Source organism: Phalacrocorax aristotelis, chromosome W, assembly GCF_949628215.1.
Source record: "Phalacrocorax aristotelis chromosome W, bGulAri2.1, whole genome shotgun sequence".
Lineage (NCBI taxonomy): Eukaryota > Metazoa > Chordata > Aves > Suliformes > Phalacrocoracidae > Phalacrocorax > Phalacrocorax aristotelis.
Window position 1 is genome coordinate 16,684,379 of NC_134310.1, and position 24,197 is coordinate 16,708,575.

Sequence of the window (24,197 nt, forward strand, 5' to 3'; positions counted from 1 at the left end):
CTTGCTCCCTTACATGTTTTGTTTATTCTGTCAAAGGGGAAGTGGGGGTGAGGGTAGGGAGGTACATGGCCTATGGAAAAGGATAGTACCAGAAATTACTTTCAAATTCATACTAGTACTTGGAGTAGATATATAGGATGATAATATCCTTCAATTAGGATATTGAAGGACAAAAAGCTTGTTGGGATCAAAATTAGCATCCTACATGCTGCTCGGCTAAGTAATGCTCCTGCACACAAAGTTCAAGAGAATTAGATTTATGAACACACATGAAGGTTAAGGGATAGGATGCTCTTCCTACAGGAATACCAACGAACAAATCACAGTATCTCTGTGGCTACTGTCTTGTACTTCTTCCCTCCAGAAAGGAGAAACCAGTGAGCACAGATGAGGAAAGAGGCAGACAGTAATCAAGCCCAGATCTATGGAGGGCTCTCTAGAGTCACCACTCTGCACCTCCCTCAAAAATCAACGTAAAGCAGAGGTGAAATGTAGCTTGATTAATCAATTCCAATGATGGCTATCTAGGCACATTCTTTTTTAGAATTTCTAAGCAATTTAAAGGTTTATCTAGTTTCATGTGTGACTTATAATACCCAGATCCATAACAAAGCCTGTTTTCTAATTAAGAGCAAGGATCAGGGAAAAGAATGTAAATGTTCAGCAGCATCTCAATCTTCAAACCTCCAGCTATTTCATCTCTTTATTATTGCAACTTTAATTTTTCCAGGCTCTCGCTCTCTCAACAGTCTCCTTTTAAGCCTCTCCCAAATACTGGTGACACTGCTTTGGCTCTTGTTAAATCATGGCTTTCACACTAACTTCCAGTTCTCCAACTCCTTCAAGGCGTCAGAAGTTTTCTATTAATACAATGTTGTCAATACCAAAACATTTTAAATATTGCAGATTTGATAAACTTTTTCCAAATCCAAGGTGGAATGTCAGTGAAACACTCCATGAGTTCTCAAGGCAAGCCTGCATCTCCAGGGACTCCTCCTGAATCTTCCCAGAGCCAGGGCCCCATGGAAACCCAAACTCTGGGATATACCTGACATCCAACACTTAGTAGCTCTGAGCTGGGACTGTGAACTTCCAATTCATAAGACATTTAAAAATTGAAAAAAAGATCCATTTAGGAATGGCACATCCCTCCCACCTGTGTGTCCTTCCCTTGCTTGTGAGAGCATGAGTGTTGATATTGATTTATTGGGTCACAACTGGGAGCTATACAGTTGAAGTTATAAGCTGCAGCTTGTTAAATGGTATCTCAGCCTCAGATTTTGCATGTCTCCATTAGGCAAGAAAAGGAGTTGTTGGTCTTTGGATTTGAACACAGGCTTATTCTTCCAGCTTGTTGTTATTCCACTGTGCAGCATTTCTTGTGTCTGCTTTGGTCAGGAAGTTTTATTGAGATTCTCATATACATTTCAGGGAAAGAACATCTTCTCCATAGAGAAGAGAATATTAGAATTTTTTTCTCTGCTTTGACAAACGAAACCTTTTCATTTAACAGTTATCTGATGTGTAGCTTGTCTCCTCTCTTTTCAGCTGCAGTCAAATAGGTATTTCTTCTCCAGGGTCTGAGACCCACTTGTGGGAATTCATAATGCTATATGGTATTCTGTTAAAACAGATCTGAATCACGACACTTTTGATCTCAGGGCACTTCCTTTCTCAGGTTCTGTCGAGCAAGCAGCTGCGTGGTTAGTTGCTGACTGGGGCTGAACCACGACATGTTCTTTCTCCTTGTGTCCTCTCCTAATTACATCAAGCAGCAGCTATTATTTCCCATTTGCCCCAGTAGCTGTTAGGGTTTGGATTAATTTGCCCCCATTTTTGCACCCCTTGTCTCATTCCAGCTGCAGTTTGGATGCAGTGTAAGTTCTTGTGGTGTCTGGATATTGCAAATAGCTTTTTTTTTTTTTGTCTGCATTCCTGCTAAGAAGGGTAGTGGATGAACAGGATGAGCTAAGGAGTTGTTTGCACTGCAACGACGGGCTGACAGTTATATGCAATCTCCTCTGATCCTCTGCTTATTCAGAGGAGTATTATGGCCAGATTCAGCACACAGGCTGCTGCAAACTCATTTTCATAAACTAGGGCACTGCTAGGCATAGAGGAGACTAGGACCAAGGTTGCTCTGTTCTTCATCCTCACCATTTACCTTTTCTTTCTCCTTAATCTCTTGTCTTCAGCATCTACAGTACAGCCTGTGGAATAAGCACAAGACTGTGCTTTCTTACAGTACTCCAGGTGTGGCCTGACAAGTGCTGAGTAGAGTGGGATAATGACTTCTTTATCTCTGCTGGTGATGCCCTTTTTGATGCAACCCAGCACCCTATTGGCCTTCTTGGCCGACAATGGAGTCGTGATCAATGGGGCAGAGTTTGGATGGAGGCCTGTCACTAGTGGTGTTCCCCAGGGGTCTGTGCTGGGTCCAGTCCTGTTCAACATATTCATCAATGACCTGGACGATGGGATAGAGTGTAACCTCAGCAAGTTTGCTGGTGATACCAAGCTGGGAGGAGTGGCTGATACACCAGGAGGCTGTGCTGCCATCCAGCGAGACCTGGACAGGCTGGAGAGCTGGGCCGAGGGGAACCTGATGAAATTCAACAAGAGCAAGTGCAAGGTCCTGCACCTGGGGAGGAACAACCCCATGCACTAGTACAGGCTGGGGACCAAACTACTGGAAAGCAGCTCTGTTGAGAAGAACCTGGGAGTGCTAGTGGACAGCAAATTGACCCTGAGCCAGCAATGTGCCCTTGTGGCCAAGAAGGCCAACAATATCCTGGGCTGCATAAAAAGGAGTGTGGCCAGCAGATCAAGAGAGGTTATCTTCCCCCTCTACTCTGCCCTAGTGAGACCACATTTGGAGTACTGTGTACAGTTCTGCCCCCCCCCCCCCCCAGTTTAAGAAGGACGTGGAACTGCTTGAGCAAGTCCAGAGGAGAGCTATGAAGATGATCAGGGGGCTGGAGCATCTCCCTTATGAGGAAAGGCTGAGAGACCTGGGTTTGTTTAGCCTGGAGAAGAGAAGACTGAGGGGGGATTTCATAAATACTTATAAATATCTAAAGGGTGGGCGTCAGGATGATGGGACTAGGCTCTTTTCATTAGTTCCCAATGACAGGACCGGGGCAATGGGCTCAAGTTGGAACACAGGAAGTTCCACCTCAATATGAGAAAAAACGTCTTTCCTGTGAGGGTGACAGAGCAGTGGAACAAGCTACCCAGGGAGGTTGTGGAGTCTCCTTCCCTGGAGACATTCAAAACCCACCTGGATGCATTCCTGTGCACCTTGCTCTAGGTGTGCCTGCTCAAGCAGTGGGGGTTGGACAAGATGATCTCCAGAGGTCCCTTCCAACCCCTACCATTCTGTGATTCTGCTTCTACAAATACTGGTAGAAATTACCTTGCAGAGGCTACTGCAGAGTGACAAGGCCTGCTGGCCAGATCAGTAGGAGTTGCTTTAGCGTATTATTCTAAAATGGGATTAGTTAAGTAACTCTATAGCCCAGTTCAAACACTGAGCCCAATTCAGTTTAAGCTTCCCACTTCTGTATACCAGCTAAGTGCCACTGATTAGGCTTTCAACTGAACATTTTCTGAAAGGCTTTTGACCCAGTCCTGGAATAATTCATGGGATTCAACAGAAAATTAATACAATAACCAACTAAATGTAACCATCATGGGCAGCAGTGGTACATGCAAATGTTCAGTTATCTTCTGGAAACCAGCCTTGCTACTACTCACAGAAGCAGACACCTATTCTATTACAAAAATACAATTTACAGTCACAAGGAACAACATTTTCATAATGGTCAATTATTAAATGTAAAGAAAAGATTGGTTTAATGCAAATCTAAAATTCGGATGCCTTCATCTAAATAAAAACCTATTTTTATTAGGATTACCAGATGAATTTTCTTTGGATTAAAATTCATGTCTGTTTTTAATTAATATACATCTGTTAGAGAGCTATCTCTTCAAATAGGGAGTCCAGTTTCTCATAATATATACTGGAAGGATAAACATTGCTGTGTGTTAAAACTCAGTAAAAAATCATTAATAACAGCCTGAAATATTCATGAAGAATACCAGAATATCCCATATAAATAATGGTCTTTTACCCACTATCTAATTTTGTAATTCTTAGTGATTTTTACCTTTTAGGAGTATTTTACATTTATGACTCAATTTGTATCCCTTTCTAAAGAAGATGAATCCTGCTTATTTTACCTTTAAATAGCTATAAAAGTACTATGCAAATTATTACATTTTTATTGAAATACTGTCTGTTAAATAACAGTGTTCAATTCAAAATAACTTCAAAATTCAGGAAAGTCATTCTGTATCTTCAGTAGCTATCCTTGCAACAGCAGAATCTGAATATCTTATTCAGAAATATTTTGTGAGCTCTTCACTGCAATTGGAATTGTCTAGGCAAAAGACACTCAGTAGACTGATTCTGATGTCTCTATACGTCTGATATCTGAACATGTTTTATTCTAGTGCATTTCACTCCAATGTTAATTAATTTTTTCCTACTCACCCCCAAAGTAAGAGCCATCTGTCAGCTTCAGCTCCTTGTTGGATTTGGTGATGACACCAGCAACACCATGCTGAATAAAATACATCTTTTTACCCACAGCCCCTTCTCGGATAATATAATCACCAGGTTGGAACACCTCAAATCGCAGTTTACTTAGCATGGCAGTCACAAAATTTGGGTCTGCATTAGCAAAAAGAGGCATTGTAGCAACCAGCTTCCGACAATTGAAGTTGACAATCTCCTAAATGGGAAGGAAACATAATTATAATAATGATCAGCAAATATATACATTATGATGGGCATTGAGGAGAGAGTTTCTCCATTCTTCACAGATAAGTTCTTTATGCTCTTACTGGACTTTTCTGCATTTCTTTCTGTGCCTAATTTTTTAATATTTTCATTATATTTTCTTCTGTTTCTACTGAAGTGATTGAAACAAGAGTGCACTACTGATTTGTATTATTGAGGTCAAAGGTTGTTTTCTTCAGGTGATTTTCATGTTATCTATTATTCCCTTTGGCTTTTAAGAGAAAAAAGATGACAAAGAAAAATTAAATAGGAATTACACTGGCTGACAACAAGATTAGCTGCTGCAATAACTGTATTAAGTGATAAAAGTTATGTAAGCAGAAATTTTAGCCCTGTGTTTTAAAATATTACACTGGTAACATCTTTCTGATTGGAACAACTGCAGTCGTAATATAAATGCACATTATAGTTAGCTGCAGGGCTAGCTGAAATCAACAGGAAAATTTCCTTCACAGAATTCAATTCATCTTATCGACACTGAGGCATACATTCCTGCCCTTCAAAAAAAAAAAAAAAATGCATATACAGTAGACCCTTATATGCAGAAAGCACTACAATTTTCCTATGACTGCTACAAGCCTTAAGGGTGTCTCCTACCAAAAATATTTATATTTACAGAGCCAAGTATGAGCACATCTACATGAAAGTAATAGCACCAAAAACCTATAAATACCCTATTTGCTTTAAATTTAAAAAATTAACAATTCCTGAAAGACTTCCAAGAATTTCAAATTGTTTCAAGCTAATTCTTGCAGATCTTACGTTGTCTTAGGAAAATGCACATGGTCAGTTGTCATACAGATTTAACAGTGTATTGAAGAACTGTGACTAATCAGTATTAGACATAAAGAGGAGCTCAGGGCAGGCAACATATAATGATTTAGCAACCCAAACATGACAGAAAGACCATATATAATTGTTGTTGTATAATATACTGGTCATGACATCATATGATATGGAATATCGTAGGGAAAGGTCCATGACTAGCATAGGTGCTACATAGCAACACTTAGCTGCTACTTAAAAACAACTAAAACATCAATGTGCCATCAGCACTATACCAGCTAGAGTGAAGAAATATAACTCTATCCCAGCTAAAACCAGCACATTCTCCATCCTTTATTCCATACCATTTACGACATGCTCAGGTCCCGTACTATCTAATACAACCTCACCAACCACCACCACCCCACTTCCCATCCTTTGACATAATACACAGATAGCATTCCCTTAGTCTATGGACCACCCCTGTAAAATGTCTGTAAAATAGTCACAAATGTCAACAAAATGTCCACTGAGTTCATTTAGCCCATTACTTTGGGCTCCATCTATCATAACAGTCTTTTAAGGCAGGAGAGATGGTGTGGGTGGTGTTGGATTGCTGCATGCTGAAATCAGTCCTTGTTCCATCACCACTGAACTTTGCTCACTTTCAAAGTTCATTCTCCATTAATTGGAAAATTCCTACTGTGATAGCATTGATATGGCATATAGCAACCACAGAAGTGATGGCATACAATATTATATAGCAATTAGCATTATACCTTTCAGTTCATTGGCTGTTTTCACCCAAAATCAAATCCCCTTGAGGAACACATTGAACTCCTCCATCCTCTCGCATCACCCACCAAGTGCACCCAGATCCTTGAGCAAACGCAGTCCCACGAATGGGTTTGCCTTTGCCCGAGACAGATATAACCCAGACAGTTTTCCCCAGCATATTTTTATGTGCATTACAGGGACTTTATCCCCTTCCAAAGTATGTGGAGTTCTGATGGGGCAGGGCCAGCTCGATTGGCAGATCCCTTAGTGTTGACTAACCAGGTGGCCAGCTTGGATGAGCTGTTAGCACTACTTAACAACAACTAAAACATCAGTGTGTTATCAACATAATTTTCATACTAAATCCAAAGGACACTATACCAGCTACAGTGAAGAAAATTAACTGTATGCCAGCCAAATCCATGACACCACTCCATCACTCCCCCTCCTCAAATGGACAGGAGAGGGAAATTGTAAGAAAAGACTCATGGGTCAATATAAGGACAGGGACATAACTGACTATTTACCATCACAGGCAAAACAGACTCAACCTTGGGAAATTAATTTAATTTACTGCCTATTAACACCAGAGTAGGAGAATGAGAAATAAGAACAAATCTTAAAACACTTTCCCCCATCCCTTCCTTCTTCCCAGGCTCAAATTCTCTCCCACCTTCTCTACCTCCTCCCCCTGAGCAGCACAGGGGGATGGGGAATGGGGGTTGCAGTCAGTTCATTTCATGTTGTCTCTGCTGCTCCACCCTCCTCACACTTCCCCTGCTCCAGCATGGGGTCCATCCCACAGGACACAGTTCTTCACAAACTGGTCCAGCATGGGTCCTTTCCATGGGGTCACAGGTCCTGCCAGGAGCCTCCTCCAGCATGGGCTCTCCACGGGGTCACAGCCTCCTTTGGACACATCCACCTGCTCCGGTGTGGGGTCCTATATGAGCTGCAGAGTGGATATCTGCTCCACTGTGAACGTCCATGGGCTACAGGGGGACAGCCTGCTTCACCATTGTCTTCATCACAGAATTCTGGGGAATTTCTGCTCCAGTGCCTGGAGTACCTCCTCCCCCTCCTTCTTCACTGACCTTGGTGTCTGCAGAGTTGTTTCTCTCACATATTAACACTCCTCTCTTCAGGCTGCTCTTCCACAGCAGGTTTTTCCCCTTCTTAAATATGTTATCACAGAGGCACAAACACAGCCACTGATCGGCTCAGCCTTCACCAGCATCAAGTCCATCTTGGAACTGGCTGGCATTGGCTCTATCAGACATGGGGGAAGCTTCTGGCATCTTCTCATAAAAGCCACCCCATATCCCTGCCGTTACCAAAACTTTGCCACATAAACCCAATACATGTGGTAATTTCAACCATTATATCCTAGTGTTGTGCATTAACCGGTAACTCAGCCCCACACAGCTGCTCACTCACTACCCCACCAGCAGGATGGGGGAGAGAATCGGAAAAGTAAAGCTCATGGGTTGAGATAAGAACACTTTAATAATTAAAATAAAAACAACAACAATAATGCAGTGGAAAGGAAAACAATGAGAGGTGCGAAACCAGGTCTGGGGGTGGGGAAGGGGAATGAAGCACCTTAAAAAACCACACATACTACAGCAGCAGCAGCAGCAGCAGCAGCAGCAGCAGCAGCAGCAGCAGCAGCAGCAGCAGCAGCCCCTTCCCCCCCTTCCCCCCAACCAGACACCACCAGCCACAACTACCCCACCACATATGAACTGCCCTGGTTAATATACTGGTCATGGCATCACATGGTATGGAATGAACATCCCATTGGCCGGTCGGGGTCAGCTGTCTTGACTGTGGCCCCACCCCTCTAGGCCTCTTGCCTACGTGGCAGAGCATGGGAAGCTGGAAAGGTCCCTGACTACTACAGGCACTACAGTGAAGAGAATTAACTCTTTCTCAGCCAAAACTAGCACATTCTCCACCCCTTATTCCATACCATTTACACCATGCCCAGGTCCCATACTATTCAATACCACCTCACCAACCACCAACCCCTTCCCATCCTTTAACATAATACACAGACATCATTCCCTTAGTTTATGGATCTACCCTGTAAAATGTCCATAAAAATGTCCATTGAGTTCACCCAGTCCATGACTCCAGGCTCCATCTGTCGTATCAGTTTTTCAGGATGGGAGAGATGGTGTGTGGCGTTGGGTTGCTGCATACTGAGTCAGTCATCGTTCCATCAGTGCTGTACTTTGCTTGTTATATCAAAGTTCATCTTCCACGGATTGGGAGATTTGTACTATGATATCATTGATACAACATAGTGATGACATACAATATTATATAGCAGTTTGCATTATGCCATTTAGTTCGCTGGCTGTTTTCATCCAAGATCAAATCCCCTTGAGGCACACATCAGATTTCTCCATCCTCCTGCATCACCCACCAAGTGCACTCAGGTCCTCCAGCAAAAGCAATTCCACGAATGGGTTTGCCATTGCCTGAGTCAGGAATAACCCAGAATGTCTTCCCCAACATATTTTTTACATGCACTACAAGGACTCTGTCCCCTTCCAGAGTATGTAAGACTCCTGACTGGGCAGGGCAAGCTTGATTGGCAGATCCCCTAGTGTTGACTAACCAGTTGGTGGCTTTTGCTAAATGTGTATCCCAATGTTTATATGCTCCGCCCCACCATTGCTCTCAGCATAGTTTTTAACAGTCCATCGTACCGTTCAACTTTTCCAGAGGCTGGTTCATGACAGGGGATGTGATACACCCACTCAATGCCGTGCTCTTTGGCCCAGCTGCCTATGAGGCAGTTTCAGAAATGAGTCCCGTTGTCTGACTCAATTCTCTCTGGGGTGCCAAGTCGCCATAGGACTTGTTTTTCAAGACCCAGGACAGTCTTCCGGGCAGTGGCATGGGGCTTGGGATATGTTTCCAGACAGCCTGTAGTTGCTTCCACCATTGTAAGCACATGGCACTTGCCTTAGTGGGTTTGTGGAAGTGTGATATAGTCAATTTGCCAGGCCTCCCCGTATTTATATTTCAGCCACTGTCCCTCATACCACAGAGGCTTTAACCGCTTGGCTTGCTTGACTGCAGTGCATGTTTCACATCCATGGATAGCCTGTGCAATAGCGTCCATGGTCAAGTCCACCCCTCGATCACAACCCAATCTATAGGTTGCATCTCTCCCTTGATGGCCTGAGGTGTCATGGGCCCACCCAGCTAGAAATAATTCACCCTTATGTTGCCAGTCCAGATCCACCTCAGCCACTTCAATCTTGGCAGCCTGATCTACCTGCTGGTTGTTTCGATGTTCTTCAGTGGCCCGACTCTTGGGGACGTGAGCATCCACATGCCGTACCTTCACAACCAGGTTCTCTACCTGGGCAGAAATATCTTGATACAATTCTGCAGCCCAGATGGGTTTGCCTCTGCGCTGCCAGTTGCTCTGCTTCCATTGCTGCAACGACCCCCACAGGGCATTTGCCAACATCCAGGAGTCAGTATAGAGACAGAGCACTGGCCACTTTTCTCATTCAGCAATGTCTAAGGCCAGCTGGATGGCCTTTACCTCTGCAAACTGGCTCGATTCACCTTCTCCTTCAGCAGTTTCTGCTACTTGTCGTGTAGGACTCCATACAGCAGCCTTCCATCTCCGATGCTTTCCCACAAGACAACAGGACCCATCAGTGAACAGGGCACATTGCTTCTCATCTTCTGGCAGTTTGTTATATAGTGGGGCTTCTTCAGCACGTGTCACCTCCTGCTCTGGTGATAATCCAAAATCTTTGCCTTCTGGCCAGTCCATAATCACTTCCAAGATTCCTGGGTGACTGGGGTTTCCTATTCGAGCCCGCTGGGTGATCAGTGCAACCCATTTACTCCATGTAGCATCAGTTGCATGGTGTGTAGTGGGGACCCTCCCTTTGAACATCCAGCCTGCAGGGATGAATGTTACGGACTTCTGACAGACCTTCTGCACAAGAACTTTATTGTCATCTTTTCACTGCTTATATATCTTTTCGACACATTCCTCACATGATCACGTGCACAATTTCTCTTATTTGTCAGCTGGCTCTAAACACGCGCCTTATGCTACATTCTAATAGTCTGTTCTATTTGCACTACTTCATTTGTTTTTACTTACTTAAATTCGTCTTGGCATTTCCCACGTTCCTGTCTCTGTCTTTTACTGCCGCATTGCTTCAGTTCAAGGACGTGCCAGACAGTGCAAAGTTACTTGCAAATTCATCCCCCACACTAGCCCAGCACCGGCAGTCGGTGTGCCAGGAGCAGCTGTGCCTCAGTACCAACCACTTCTGAAGCAGCTCAAACCCCTTCATATGCTGCCAATATCTCTTTTTCAGTTGGAGTATAGTGGGCTTCATTACCTCTGTATCCCCGACTCCAAAACCCTAGGGGTCAACCTCGGGTCTCCCCGGCACTTTCTGCCAGAGGCTCCAGGGAGGACCATTCTCCCCGGCTGCAGTGTAGAGCACATTTTTTATATCTTGTCCTGCCCGGACTGGCCCAAGAGCTACTGCATGAACTATCTCTTGTTTAATCTGTTCAAAGGCTTGTTGTTGCTCAGGGCCCCATTTGAAATCATTCTTCTTCCGGGTCACTTGATAGAGAGGGCTTATGATCAGACTGTAATCTGGAATATGCATTCTCCAAAAACCCCCAACGCCCAAGAAAGCTTGTGTTTCCTTTTTGCTAGTTGGTGGAGACATGGCTGTTATTTTGCTGATCACATCCATTGGGATCTGATGATGTCCATCTTGCCATTTGATTCCTAAGAACTGGATCTCTTGTGCGGGTCCCTTCACTTTACTTTGTTTTATGGCAAAAACAGCTTTCAGAAGGATTTGGACTATTTTTTCCTTTCTCAAACACAACTTCTGCTGTGTTGCCCCACACGATGATGTCATCAATGTATTGAAGGTGTTCTGGAGCTTCTCCCTGTTCCAGTGCAATCTGAATCAGTCCACGGCAAATGGTAGGACTGTGTTTCCACCCCTGGGGCAGTTGATTCCAGGTGTACTGGACACCCCTCCATGTGAAAGCAAACTGTGGCCTGCACTCTGCTACCAGAGGGACTGAGAAGAATGCATTAGCAATATCAATTGTGGCATACCACTTGGCTGCCTTTGACTCCAGTTCATATTGAAGTTCTAGCATGTCTGGCAGGGCAGCACTCAGCGGCAGCGTGACTTTGTTCAGGCCACGATAGTGTGCTGTGACTACTATAGGTGCTATAGTGAAGAGAATTAACTCTTTCTTAGCCAAAACAGCACACCTAGTAATGCACTCATTTTGTTGATTAGTTTGCTGTGAAAGTTTATGCTGAAGTACAGACTTTCCTTATTTAAGGTATTAGAAGGTGGAAAATTATTGAGAAAGAAATGTGCTTTATTTTTCTTTAAAGTGTTCTTTCTTTTAAATATGAGATCATTCAGAGCAATAAAATACATTTCCCTGAGTCTTAATCACATTTTCATATTCTTGTGTATTACTTCAAATATCATCTTGGGGAGAAAGAAACAGTTGTTTTTTGCAACTCAGAAACTAATTGGAGAAATAGTTCTGTATTTTAAAACAAAGGTGTCCTGGTTTCAGCTGGGATAGAGTTAATTTTCTTCATACTAGCTAGTATGGGGCTATGTTTTGATTTGTGCTAAAAACAGTGTTGATAATGACGAAATGTTTTAGTTGTTGCTAAGTAGCGCTTGCACTAGTCAAGGACATTTTTGGCTTCCCAAGCTCTGCCGGGTTGTCATGGTTTCAGCTGGGATAGAGTTAATTTTCTTCACTCTAGCTGGTATAGTGCTGTGCTTTGAAATTAGCAGGGAAAAAAAAAAACCTGTTGAGATAACACACAGATGTTTAGGCTGTTGCTGGGTAGCACTTATACTAGTCAAGGACATGTCTAGCCTCCCATGCTCTGCTGGGTGCACAAGAAGCTGGGAGGGGAGGGGGCACAGCTAAGAGAGCTGATTCAAACTGACCAAAGGGATATTCCATATCATGTAACGTCATGCCCAGTATGCTAGCTGGGAGGGGCTGGCCGGGGGAGGGAGGGAGCAATCGCGGCTCGGGGACGGGCAGCATCGGTCGGCGGGTGGTGAGCGGTTGTATTGTTCGCGTTTCTGCGGTTTTTTTCCCGTTTTCCCTTTCCCTTCCTTTTCCCTTTTATTATATTAACATTATTGTCATTATTATCATAATCATTTATCATTATCATTTTATTGTAATCATTAAACTGTGCTTATCTCAACCCACAAGTTCTTTTGCTCGTCCGATTCTCTTCCCCATCCCACAGGGGTGGGGGGGGGTGAGCGAGCGGCTGCGTGGTGTTCAGTTGCCAGCTGAGGCTGAACCACGACAGTCTATTTTTGGCGCCCAACGTGGGGCACAAAGGGTTTGAGATAATAACAGTTGCTGGTCACAGCATTGATTCATCTGCTCTCAGTATTAGTTTGTCCAGTCTTTACCATGCTGATTGTAAAGTACATGTTAAAACTTGCTGTTGGTTTTGTCAGTTTGCTGTGCTCTGCAGTGATTAGAGATATTTTGCCTAGGAGACTTGTTATTAAAACACTGGCCTTGACTGTTATCGGTTATTTAGGTCTGGCATGGAAGCCATTACTGTACTACAGCTACCACCTCATGGAGGCAATTAGCAATTATACCTCCTCCTCCTCTGAGGAGGTTTTATGGAGGAAATACAGAATGGCACTGTAGCTACCATCTCATGTAATGCCTCCTCCTTCATTACAACAACTTTTCAGTATCTTGAACATCCTTGTGTAGTTAAGATACATCTGTTGATATTGCTTTGGCAGGTGGTATCAGATCTGTCTAAGGTTAGTAAGCAAGTTAAGAATATAATCCAGAGATCTGTCCCAAGGCTCGATAGCTATGCGTGGCAGGGTATGTGGGAAAGTATGGGCAAATGCCTAAGACGGTGGGCACCCCCCGTGGTGTGGGACTTCACCCCTAAACAAGTGCAGAATCCTGAAAAATGAGTAGAACATTTGGAGGAAGTATGTTGTCACCCTGGCAATTCCAGAGAGATACAAATCACTGCCATGTGCTGGGGTCTGGCTTATGCCTATTGAGCCCTATTTAACACTATTCAGTACCCCCAAGGGAAAGAGAAGGGAGCTACTCCAACCCCCGTGACAAGCACTGCGGCCACTCAAACCCCCACGACAGACACTGCAGCTACTCCAACCCCAGCGACAAGCACTGTGGCCACCCAACCCGCCACGACAGATACTGCAGCTACTCCAACCCCAGAGACAAGCACTGTGGCCACCCAACCCACCGTGACAGATACTGCAGCTACTCCAACCCCAGAGACAAGCACTGTGGCCACCCAACCCGCCACGACAGATACTGCAGCTGCTCCAACCCCGGTGACGAGCACGGCGGCCACTCAGACCCCCACGACAGGCACTGCAGCTACTCAAACCCCAGTGCCAAGCATTGCAGCTAAACCAGAGGACCAACCTGTGCCAGTATCAGTCGCCCCTATACGCAAGAAGAAATCATGGAAGAGAAGGACAACTCGTTTAGAAAGAGATTACGATGAACCAGGGCCATCACGAGAAGAGGAGGAGGAGGAGGAAGCATGTGTACAAGAAACGGAAACTACCCGATCTCTATCCTTGAGTGAGTTGCGGGATATACGGAAAGATTTCGGGCGTCATTCAGGTGAACACGTTATCACCTGGCTGCTCCGATGCTGGGATAATGGGGCCAGTAGTTTGGAATTAGAGGGGAAGGAAGCCAAACAACTGGGATCCCTCTCTAGGGAAGGGGGCATTGATAAAGCAATTGGAAAAGGAACACAAGCCCTCAGCCTCTGGAGGCGGCTCCTGTCCGCGGTGAGAGAGAGGTATCCCTTCAAAGAAGATATTGTATTTCGCCTAGGAAAATGGATGACCATGGAGAAAGGCATTCAGCATCTAAGGGAATTAGCCGTGCTTGAGGTGGTTTATGGTGACCTGGACGATCAACGGTCCTCCAAAGATCCAGATGAAGCTGAGTGCACATGACCCATGTGGCGGAAGTTTGTACGGAGCGCACCATCCTCGTATGCAAACTCATTGGCAGTGATGTCCTGGAAAGATGACGAGACACCAACGGTGGCTGAGTTGATTGATAAACTCCGGGAATATGAAGCGAATCTCTCTTCCTCGCTCGTCTCTGCTGTTGAGAAACTGTCCCGAGAGGTCCAGCAACTCAAAGAAGATATGTCCTACTCCCCACCAGTACGGACCAGTATCTCAGCCATTAGGAGTAATCGTCCCTTGGCTCAAGAGAAGGGATACACACGATGGGGCACCCTATGGTTTTACCTGCGTGATCACGGAGAGGACATGAAGAAGTGGGATGGAAAACCTACCTCAGCCTTAGAGGCACGGGTACGTGAGCTGCAAGGGAGAACAATTACTCAGGGGAGTTTCTCCAGGAGAGCTGCTGCTCCAGTTTCCCATAAGCAGTTCTCCAGACAGAGGAGCAGAAGTGCTGATGGCCTGACTGATCTTAACAGAGACACCCGTTATTCATATTTACCGGAAGTGAGTGATGAATACTATGATCAGGACTAGGGGGTCCCTGCCTCCAGCCAGGTGGAGGAAAGGGATAACCGGGTTTACTGGACTGTGTGGATCCGATGGCCTGGCACGTCCGACACACAGGAATGTAGAGCTTTAGTGGACACCGGCGCACAGTGTACCTTAATGCCATCAAACTATATAGGGGCAGAACCCATTAGCATTGCTGGAGTGACAGGGGGATCCCAAGAGCTAACTGTATTGGAGGCCGAAGTGAGCCTCACTGGGAATGAGTGGCAAAAGCACCCTATTGTGACTGGCCCAGAGGCTCCCTGCATCCTTGGCATAGACTACCTCAGGAGAGGGTATTTCAAGGACCCAAAAGGGTACAAGTGGGCTTTTGGTGTAGCCGCCTTGGAGACGGCGGAAATTAAACAGCTGTCTACCTTGCCCGGTCTCTCGAAGGACCCTTCTGTTGTGGGGTTGCTGAAGGTCAAAGAACGACAGGTGCCGATCGCCACCACAACAGTGCACCGGCAGCAATATCACACCAACAGAGACTCTCTGATCCCCATCCATGGGCTCATTCGTCAACTGGAGAGCCAAGGAGTCATCAGTAAGACCCACTCACCCTTTAACAGTCCCATATGGCCAGTGCGGAAGTCTAATGGAGAGTGGAGATTAACAGTAGACTACTGTGGCCTGAACGAAGTCACTCCACCGTTGAGTGCTGCTGTGCCAGACATGCTAGAACTTCAATATGAACTGGAGTCCAAGGCAGCCAAGTGGTATGCCACAATTGATATCGCTAATGCATTCTTCTCAATCCCTCTGGCAGCAGAATGCAGGCCACAGTTTGCTTTTACTTGGAGGGGGGTCCAGTACACCTGGAATTGACTGCCCCAGGGGTGGAAACACAGCCCTACCATTTGCCATGGACTGATCCATAATGCTTTGGAACAAGGTGGAGCTCCCGAACACCTACAATACATTGATGACATCATTGTGTGGGGCAATACAGCAGAAGAAGTTTTTGAGAAAGGAAAGGAAATAGTTCAAATCCTCCTGAAAGCTGGTTTCGCCATAAAACAAAGTAAAGTTAAGGGACCTGCACGAGAAATCCAGTTCTTGGGAATAAAATGGCAAGATGGTCGTCGTCAGATCCCTATGGATGTGATCAACAAAATAACAGCCATGTCTCCACCAACCAGCAAAAAGGAAACACAAGCTTTCTTGGGCGTTGTGGGTTTTTTGGAGAATGCATATTCCACACTACAGTCTGATCGTAAGCCCTCTCTATCAAGTGACCCGGAAAAAGAATGATTTCAAATGGGGCCCTGAACAACAACAAGGCTTTGAACAGATTAAACAAGAAATAGTTCATGCAGTAGCTCTTGGGCCAGTCCGGGCAGGACAAGATATAAAAAATGTGCTCTACACTGCAGCCGGGGAGAATGGCCCTACCTGGAGCCTCTGGCAGAAAGCACCAGGGGAGACCCGAGGTCGACCCCTAGGGTTTTGGAGTCGGGGATACAGAGGGTCCGAAGCCCGCTATACTCCAACTGAAAAAGAGATATTGGCAGCATATGAAGGGGTCCGAGCTGCTTCAGAAGTGGTTGGTACTGAGGCACAGTTGCTCCTGGCACCCTGACTGCCCCAAAAATAGACTGTCGTGGTTCAGCCTCAGCTGGCAACTGAACACCACGCAGCCGCTCGCTCACCCCCCCCCACCCCTGTGGGATGGGGAAGAGAATCGGACGAGCAAAAGAACTTGTGGGTTGAGATAAGCACAGTTTAATGATTACAATAAAATGATAATGATAAATGATTATGATAATAATGACAATAATGTTAATATAATAAAAGGGAAAAGGAAGGGAAAGGGAAAACAGGGAAAAAAAAAATGCAGAAACACGAACGATACAACCGCTCACCACCCGCCGACCGACGCTGCCCGTCCCCGAGCCGCGATTGCTCCCTCCCTCCCCCGGCCAGCCCCTCCCAGCTAGCATACTGGGCATGACGTTACATGATATGGAATATCCCTTTGGTCAGTTTGAATCCGCTCTCTTAGCTGTGCCCCCTCCCCTCCCAGCTTCTTGTGCACCCAGCAGAGCATGGGAGGCTAGACATGTCCTTGACTAGTATAAGCGCTACCCATCAACAGCCTAAACATCTGTGTGTTATCTCAACAGGTTTTTTTTTTTTCCATGCTAATTTCAAAGCACAGCACTATACCAGCTAGAGTGAAGAAAATTAACTCTATCCCAGCTGAAACCATGACACAGGTGCACAAGAAACTGCGGGGAGACACAGCCAGGACAGATGACCCAAACTGGCCAAAGGGATATTCCATACCATATGACATCATGCTTAGTATATAGAACTGGGGGAAGAAGAAGAAAGGGGGGGATGTTCAGAGTTATGGGTTTGTCTTCCCAAGTAACCATTACACTTGATGGAGCCTGGCTTTCCTGGAGATGGCTGAACACCTGCCTGCTGATGGGAAGGAGTGAATTAATTCCTTGTTTTCTTTGCTTGTGTGTGCGGCTTTTGCTTTACCTCTTAAACTGTCTTTATCTCAAACCACAAGTTTTCTCACATTTACCCTTCTGATTCTCTCCCCCATCCCACTGTGGTGGGGGGAGGGAGTGAGTGGCTGTGTGGTGCTTAGTTGCTGACTGGGGCTAAACCATGACAAAAGGTAACAAAAGAACAAACTGACAAATTAAAAGTTGACATTTCATGCAAAGTAAAATCTTTCACTCGTATTTTCTTTGAATTAATTCTTTGGAGCTAGACTGGAGCCAGACTATGCTGCCTAATATGATATATTAGAAGAAATAATAATGATTTTGTGTCATCTGTACACCATGAAAATACCAAGTGAAACCTTAGGAAAGGATTAGGAGTGTATTATATAGCTAAAATGATTAAAAGGTATGAGTGATTCAGACCTACATGGAGCAAGTGTAGATCTCTGTTACACAAGAACTGAGTTGGAGGCGCAATGGTCTGCTTTATGTAAGAGATTGGTTAGATAATTACACTTGCTCCTGCTCCTTTATATTGTACTGGTTTTATCACTCCTGGCTATTTTTTCAAACTGATATTAAATCATCAGGTATTACAATTTTGCATGGGTTCAGTATTTCTGAATGACTGCTCTGATGCATCTCAAGATGTCACATTTACAGAGGCAGCTGCAAAGGCTGTCCTAGCTATGACAGGGGCATGACAGTGACCCACAGTGTGCTACTTCTATGATGGCATCTTTAAGAGTTTTTAGGACCTTTTCCCCAGGAGAAGATTTTTAGATAGAGGTGGTGCTTTTAGCTAGACTGACTGGAAAAAGCTGTCGCTAGAAATATGCAGACAAAATTCTGGAAAGATCTGTTTGCTTTGTCCCACTAATCCAATTGAGCTAATAAAAGGTACTACTTCCATCTACAAATTGTGTCCTTCTTATGTGTAGGCCACCAAAGTTTAGGCTACATCGAAGAATTGCTTAGTTTCATTAGGTCACTTCTACATACTGTTGTAAAAATCTAGTGCACAACTTTAACCATGCAATTTTTTTTTTCTGAGTGTCCCTCCTTTACACTCTGCTTTCAAAGGATGAGAAACTAAATTGGTCTTAATTTCCTGGCCATTAAAAGGAAGAAATCACCTTATTATGAAAGCTATTTTTTCTCTTAGAAATAACTCACAAAAGGAAAATTACTGAGCAGGTGATTAAGACAGACCTACAGGAAAAAGCATGATATTTAGGGATTTGGGGTTATATGAGCAGGTTAAATATATTTAAGATGTGTTTCAAGGAGTCATATTCTGTATGTGTTCATGATATCCTGTAATTTTTTAACCCATTGGTCAATTATAGTCAACTTTGGCAGAAAGGAGGGATCTCATAGATATTAAGTTCTCACAGGTTTTATGACAGCAGGCAATCTGGCGGACTAGAAATAATACTCCACTGAGGGAATGACTACATCATTAGCTCACAACTTGTTTAATGCCAGAAAATCTACATGCAGCAATGGGATGCAATATTCTTTATTTCTGGTGCACCTGAAATTGTTCAAATTGCTTTGACACATTCTGTTTAATCAACTATACAGAATGTAACACTTAAAAATAAATTTTGTTCAGAGGTTTTCATATAAGTAATAATGACTATGTACATTTTTTGAATGGGATTTCCATGATTTTTCCATTTTTTAATTACAATGATCACTTTTAACACAGAGACTCTGCTTAAATTTTAATTGCAAATAGGGTAACTCTTGGATACCATCATTTATGTCTAGAGCTACACTGGAAAACACAATTCTGTTTTCATCAGAACTTTGCTATTTTGCCATTCCATTCACATAGCTGGATATTGTGGGTGTGTGGGCTTCAGAAAACCTTGCTCTCTAGCCCCTGTGGCTATATATTATAAAGCCCAAGAACGCTGAGGTAACCTACCTGTTTGATGTACGAAGCACAAAACCTGAAAAACTCTGATCTCTAGGGAAAAGACAGTCCACATGATCTTAGTTGCCTTGAAAACCAGGACAGCCTGTGTATTTACACTTTCAAAGCCCTCAGGTTGCCAAGACCTCCAGTGTACCTGCATAGAGCTTGCCCAGATGCAGAAAATTTTCCAGGCAGCTGTGAGATGAGACAGGCAAAAGGAAGTAGGCAAAAAGAATGGAGGAATAAATATGCTTTCCAGCCAAATGTTGAATGAAATCCCCTGCTTGGATCCTGCCAGGACTGAATGGAAGAAGGTTCTTTTTTTTTCTTTTTCTGTCTTGCTCTGTTCACCTCGTTTTAAGAAAAGTCAGTCTTAAAGAGTGCATATGCTAGCTAGTATTGCTGCCTCCTAAGAGAAAGCTACCTTTTTTATGTATTTGCAAGCAGAAGGGATATAGATTTGACCAATCATGTTTTCTTGGGTTCATTGATTAAATGTTGGTCTTCTGCATACTTTTCTATCATTCCCTAGTTGGTTAGAATTTTCTATTCAACCCCTTATATGCATTTTTTAGGCTTAAGAATTATTATCACATTATATTCAAATGCAGACAGGATAATCCTTTTAAGATTATGCAGTTCAACCAAACCTCCAATAAAGTCAGTCTGATGAAGGATATCCATCTTTTCCCAGTTTGTTAACTGATATAATTAAGCTTAAGGGAAAGCAGTTCTGTGCCTTTCATGCTTGTCTTCTCTGGATCTTTCATTATATTTAGAAGATTAAACAAGAACAAAAGAAAGAAGGAAAGAAAGAAAATAGACACTATCTATTCACCCTTTCATTCACCCAACTATCCATCCATGCCTAAACTGGGCTATTTTTTAAGGGAATTTAGCTTTAATCTTCTTTATTGTTCTGAAATGTTCTACACCTCTTAATTTTGGTTTCCAGCTGGGAAAGGGATGAGAAGCATCAAAATGATAACAGAGAAACAGGCAATGTTTTAAGGCAGTCTGTATTTATGAGATAGCCAGTCTAATTTCAAAAGCTTGAGAAGTCCTGATAACTCAGATAAGTACTTAAAGTTTGGGCCAGTTGACTAACCTCTATTTCTTGTAGGCTTTCCCTTCTGAACTGTACTGCTAAAGAAATTTCCTGAATGCTCTTAGAAAAAACACACTCACAGTTTATTACAGAAGATAATATGGAATTAGTGCTGTACAATACAGCAGTTGCTATAGAGACTGTTCCCTTTTATTAACTGAATAAATAACTGCAATTTGCAAATGTATGTAACGATCACCATTTCAGTTTTCTGTCCCCAAGTAATCAAATATCTTTTTTCTCATTTGTGTGTGTGTGTTATACTCACTAATGCTAGCATATTATAGAGGGTAGATTTAGATTAGATATTAGGAAGAAATTCTTTACTGTGAGGGTGGTGAGACACTGGAACAGGTTGCCCAGAGAAGCTGTGGATGCCCCCTCCCTGGAAGTGTTCAAGGCCAAGTTGGATAGGGCTTTGAGCAACCTGAACTAGTGGAAGGTAACCCTGCCCATGGCAGGGGGGTTGGAATTAGATGATCTTTAAGGTCCCCTCCAACCCAAACCATTCTATGATTCTATTTACTAAATACTATCTTGGGCAGGTGGCACTTAAGACCAAAGTCTTGATTTAGTAAGGCATTTTAAATACTGAAGTTGTCCCATTATGCTAATGAGACTACAGATTTAAACACGTGTATTGTCAAATTGTGGCAGAAAGGTGAATCCTAAGAGATGTGAAGTTTACAAAATCCTACTGGTATTTTTATCAGAAATTTGTGTTAGTACATGGAAGAGTGGTGTGAATTAGTCATTATGTTTGTTGTACAAATGAATGAAGCACAACTCATGTTTTTCTAAAACAGTGATTAAGGAACAGGAGAAAGTTGGTTTTGCTAATAATTACAAAACTTTGTCTCGTCTGCTTGCTCACAGGTTAATATCTACTGTAGCATTGCTTTTCCACTGTCTTTGGGGCTTCCAGTCACTTCCTCTATCTGGTAATCTGATGACTCTAGAAACTATATTCATTCTTGTGCATTTGTACTGAAACTCCAGTGATACCACTTGCTAACACCAATCAATGCGTGGTTGACCTTGAATGTGATCTTTGTGGCAGCTACTGGTTTTTCCTACTATATCCTTAAAAAAACCCCAAAAAAACCAAAAAACCTGAAATGCTACTTATAGCTCTTCTGAATGAAAAATACTACTTATATTTACCAAAGTCAGTGAGATTTCACCTGATTGCCAGAGAAAAAAAAATATTTTCTTTTAGAATAGTGCAGGAAAGAGTGCTGCTGTTCTCAGGACAGTGCTTGATTCATCTGATTGCAAGGAAGAGTAGTTGTGTATGAGAGAAAGCAAGCCACAAGAAAAAGAGGAAGAGAGTGGAGTTTCACAAAGGCAGCCTGAGTTACTGTGACTTATTAGGTAAAATATATTGATTTGGGTGCTTTGTTGTATAAAATATTTTAGTCAGAATGAAGAACAGCATGTGATGCCTGAACAATACAGTTTGTATCACTGAAAAAAGGGAAGGCTATAACTTGAGGATGAAGGCAGGGAGGAAAAATCTGTGTTTGAAGCTAGCAGGGGACTGACTGGGGGCTAAAACACAGTACTGAAGCAAAGAACTAGGTGGCAGGAAAAAAATCAATATGCCTTAGGAGAAATAGAAAGCTATGGCTTGAGTATAAATTTTTGTATTGACTTATTTCTGATTTGCACTTGTTTGATCAAGAGCAGAACTTGAAGCTAGGACTACTTCCACAGAGAGTTTATTATGAGCTCTGCAACAGGCAAGAAATTCCTTCTGCCATCTTATCCCTCCCTCTTTGTCCCCTCCTCCCTTCTCCAGTCCCCTGTGTACTGCAACCCAAATGGCCAAAACAACTGAGTCAGCAAGGAGGTAGTTCTCAGGAGAATGTGCTTTATCTACATCCTATGTATATGGTTTAGCTGACACAGTAACAACAACCACCAGGAAAACAGTTATTTAAAAATCAGTGGTGATTTGTTCACTGAGTTATTTTAAAGCTCTCCAAGAGCTCTGGATCAGAAATACTGTTATCTTGTTAATTGCTAAGTTAACACTTCTTATTATGAATTAAAAGCCCGTTGGCTCAAAGTCTCCCTCTATAAAATTATTCAGTGACTTAAATGAAAACTTACTGATTACACTGGATAAATCCCAGTTAGCTGAGCTTGAAATATCCACACTGAAGTTATGTTTAGAGTTTTTAATTACGTTTTTGTTTGCATCTAATTTTATTTGTAACTATTCAATGAAGGCCTGTTCTATATTATAATATAAGATAAACAGCAAACTCCTAACACACAAAATATAAGCATTGCTGTATTATGGATATCTGGCATCTTAAAGTAGGAAAAAGAGCATTTATAAACAATGAAAAATTTATTTAGATTTCTTAGACAAATGTGTGTCTCTGTGTGTATTAGAATATTTACAATGTCAGCTATATATGCATACATCTATATATAACAGAAGGTTCTAAAAAGAAAGATAAGGAGGATGCACAATCCCTTTCTAATTCTGAATCAGTCTTCATCACTGCTTTACTATGTGACTGGGACAAGCTAATGAGATCATTTGAATTTGCCTTCTAAATGAAACTACTGAAAAGGGTGCTGGAGTGGGATCAGGCACAAGGGCTCAGTGATGTTATGTTGTGAGTAGCAACTTGTGACATGAGTGTAAGGTACTCATGTCGCACAGTCAGGCTGCTGTGCTGGAGCACAAGCATGTAGATGTAGAAAAATACTGAAAGTGCAGATTCTGGAACCCAGTTTTACAGTGAAACATGAGGATGATACTCAGTTACAAATGAAAGGGTGAGACATGGAGAGCTGGCTCCAGAAGAGATATCATCAGATGGTAAAAATAAAGATGAAGTCTCTGGAAATAACTTAGCATAGTGACAGCCAGACAGCCCCAAAGATAGAATTTGCTTGAGAGTGTCACTTTGACTAATATTGGTAGCTGCAGGGGAAAGAGATGCATAAATAGCATGGGAGGTGTAAAGAGTGTAAGAAATTCTGAGTGCTAGTAGGCATGGTGACAGCAAGTACAGCCTTGATAGCAGATCATGTGGAGGAAAGAGAAGGCAAACTGGCAGCATTAGACTAAGCCTATGTGGATTAGTAATAACAGCTGGAGTAAAGGTAATGCATCAGACTCTCTAAACATCCAGTAGGCAGACATGCTTCATAATGACAGATCTTGGGATGGCCAATTAGCCCTGAAAAAAAGATATTTAATTTGGGGATATCATCAACTGTAGAACAGGTACCATAGTAAAATACCCTAAATCAGAAGTTAAAAAAATAAGGCCTTTAGGGAATACAACTTGAAGGAATTTTTGGCCAGTATTTGACCCATTAGTGTATAATGGAAACAAGATAAAAGGGAGTTCATGGCATCAGAGTAAAAAAGAAAGTCACATTAAAACTAGGAGCCAAATCATGGTCAAGACTTAAAAGATCAAGGATGCATGGGACATCCACAGCCTTTGTAGATCCTGAAAAATTTTGTTCTAGGGAGCATGGAAAGAAAGTGTAATGTAAATAATACATAATAGCTGTACTGGTTCTGGCTGAGAAAGGGTTAATTCTCTTCACCTGTTTTAGTCAGGGATCTTTCCAACTTCCCATGCTCTGCCACGTGGGCAAGAGGCCGGGAGGGGCGGGGCCACAGCCA

General features: G+C 43.1%; 1 protein-coding gene across 1 annotated transcript in view; it reads right to left on the reverse strand.

Moving 5' to 3' along the window:
• Nucleotides 1-24,197, reverse strand: part of LOC142049882 (potassium/sodium hyperpolarization-activated cyclic nucleotide-gated channel 1-like) — a 307,027-nt gene that overhangs the window by 23,742 nt on the left and 259,088 nt on the right. The window contains exon 6 of the mRNA XM_075078045.1: nt 4,556-4,796. Coding sequence (XP_074934146.1) covers nt 4,556-4,796 — 241 coding nt within the window. The remainder of the gene's footprint in view (nt 1-4,555; nt 4,797-24,197) is intronic.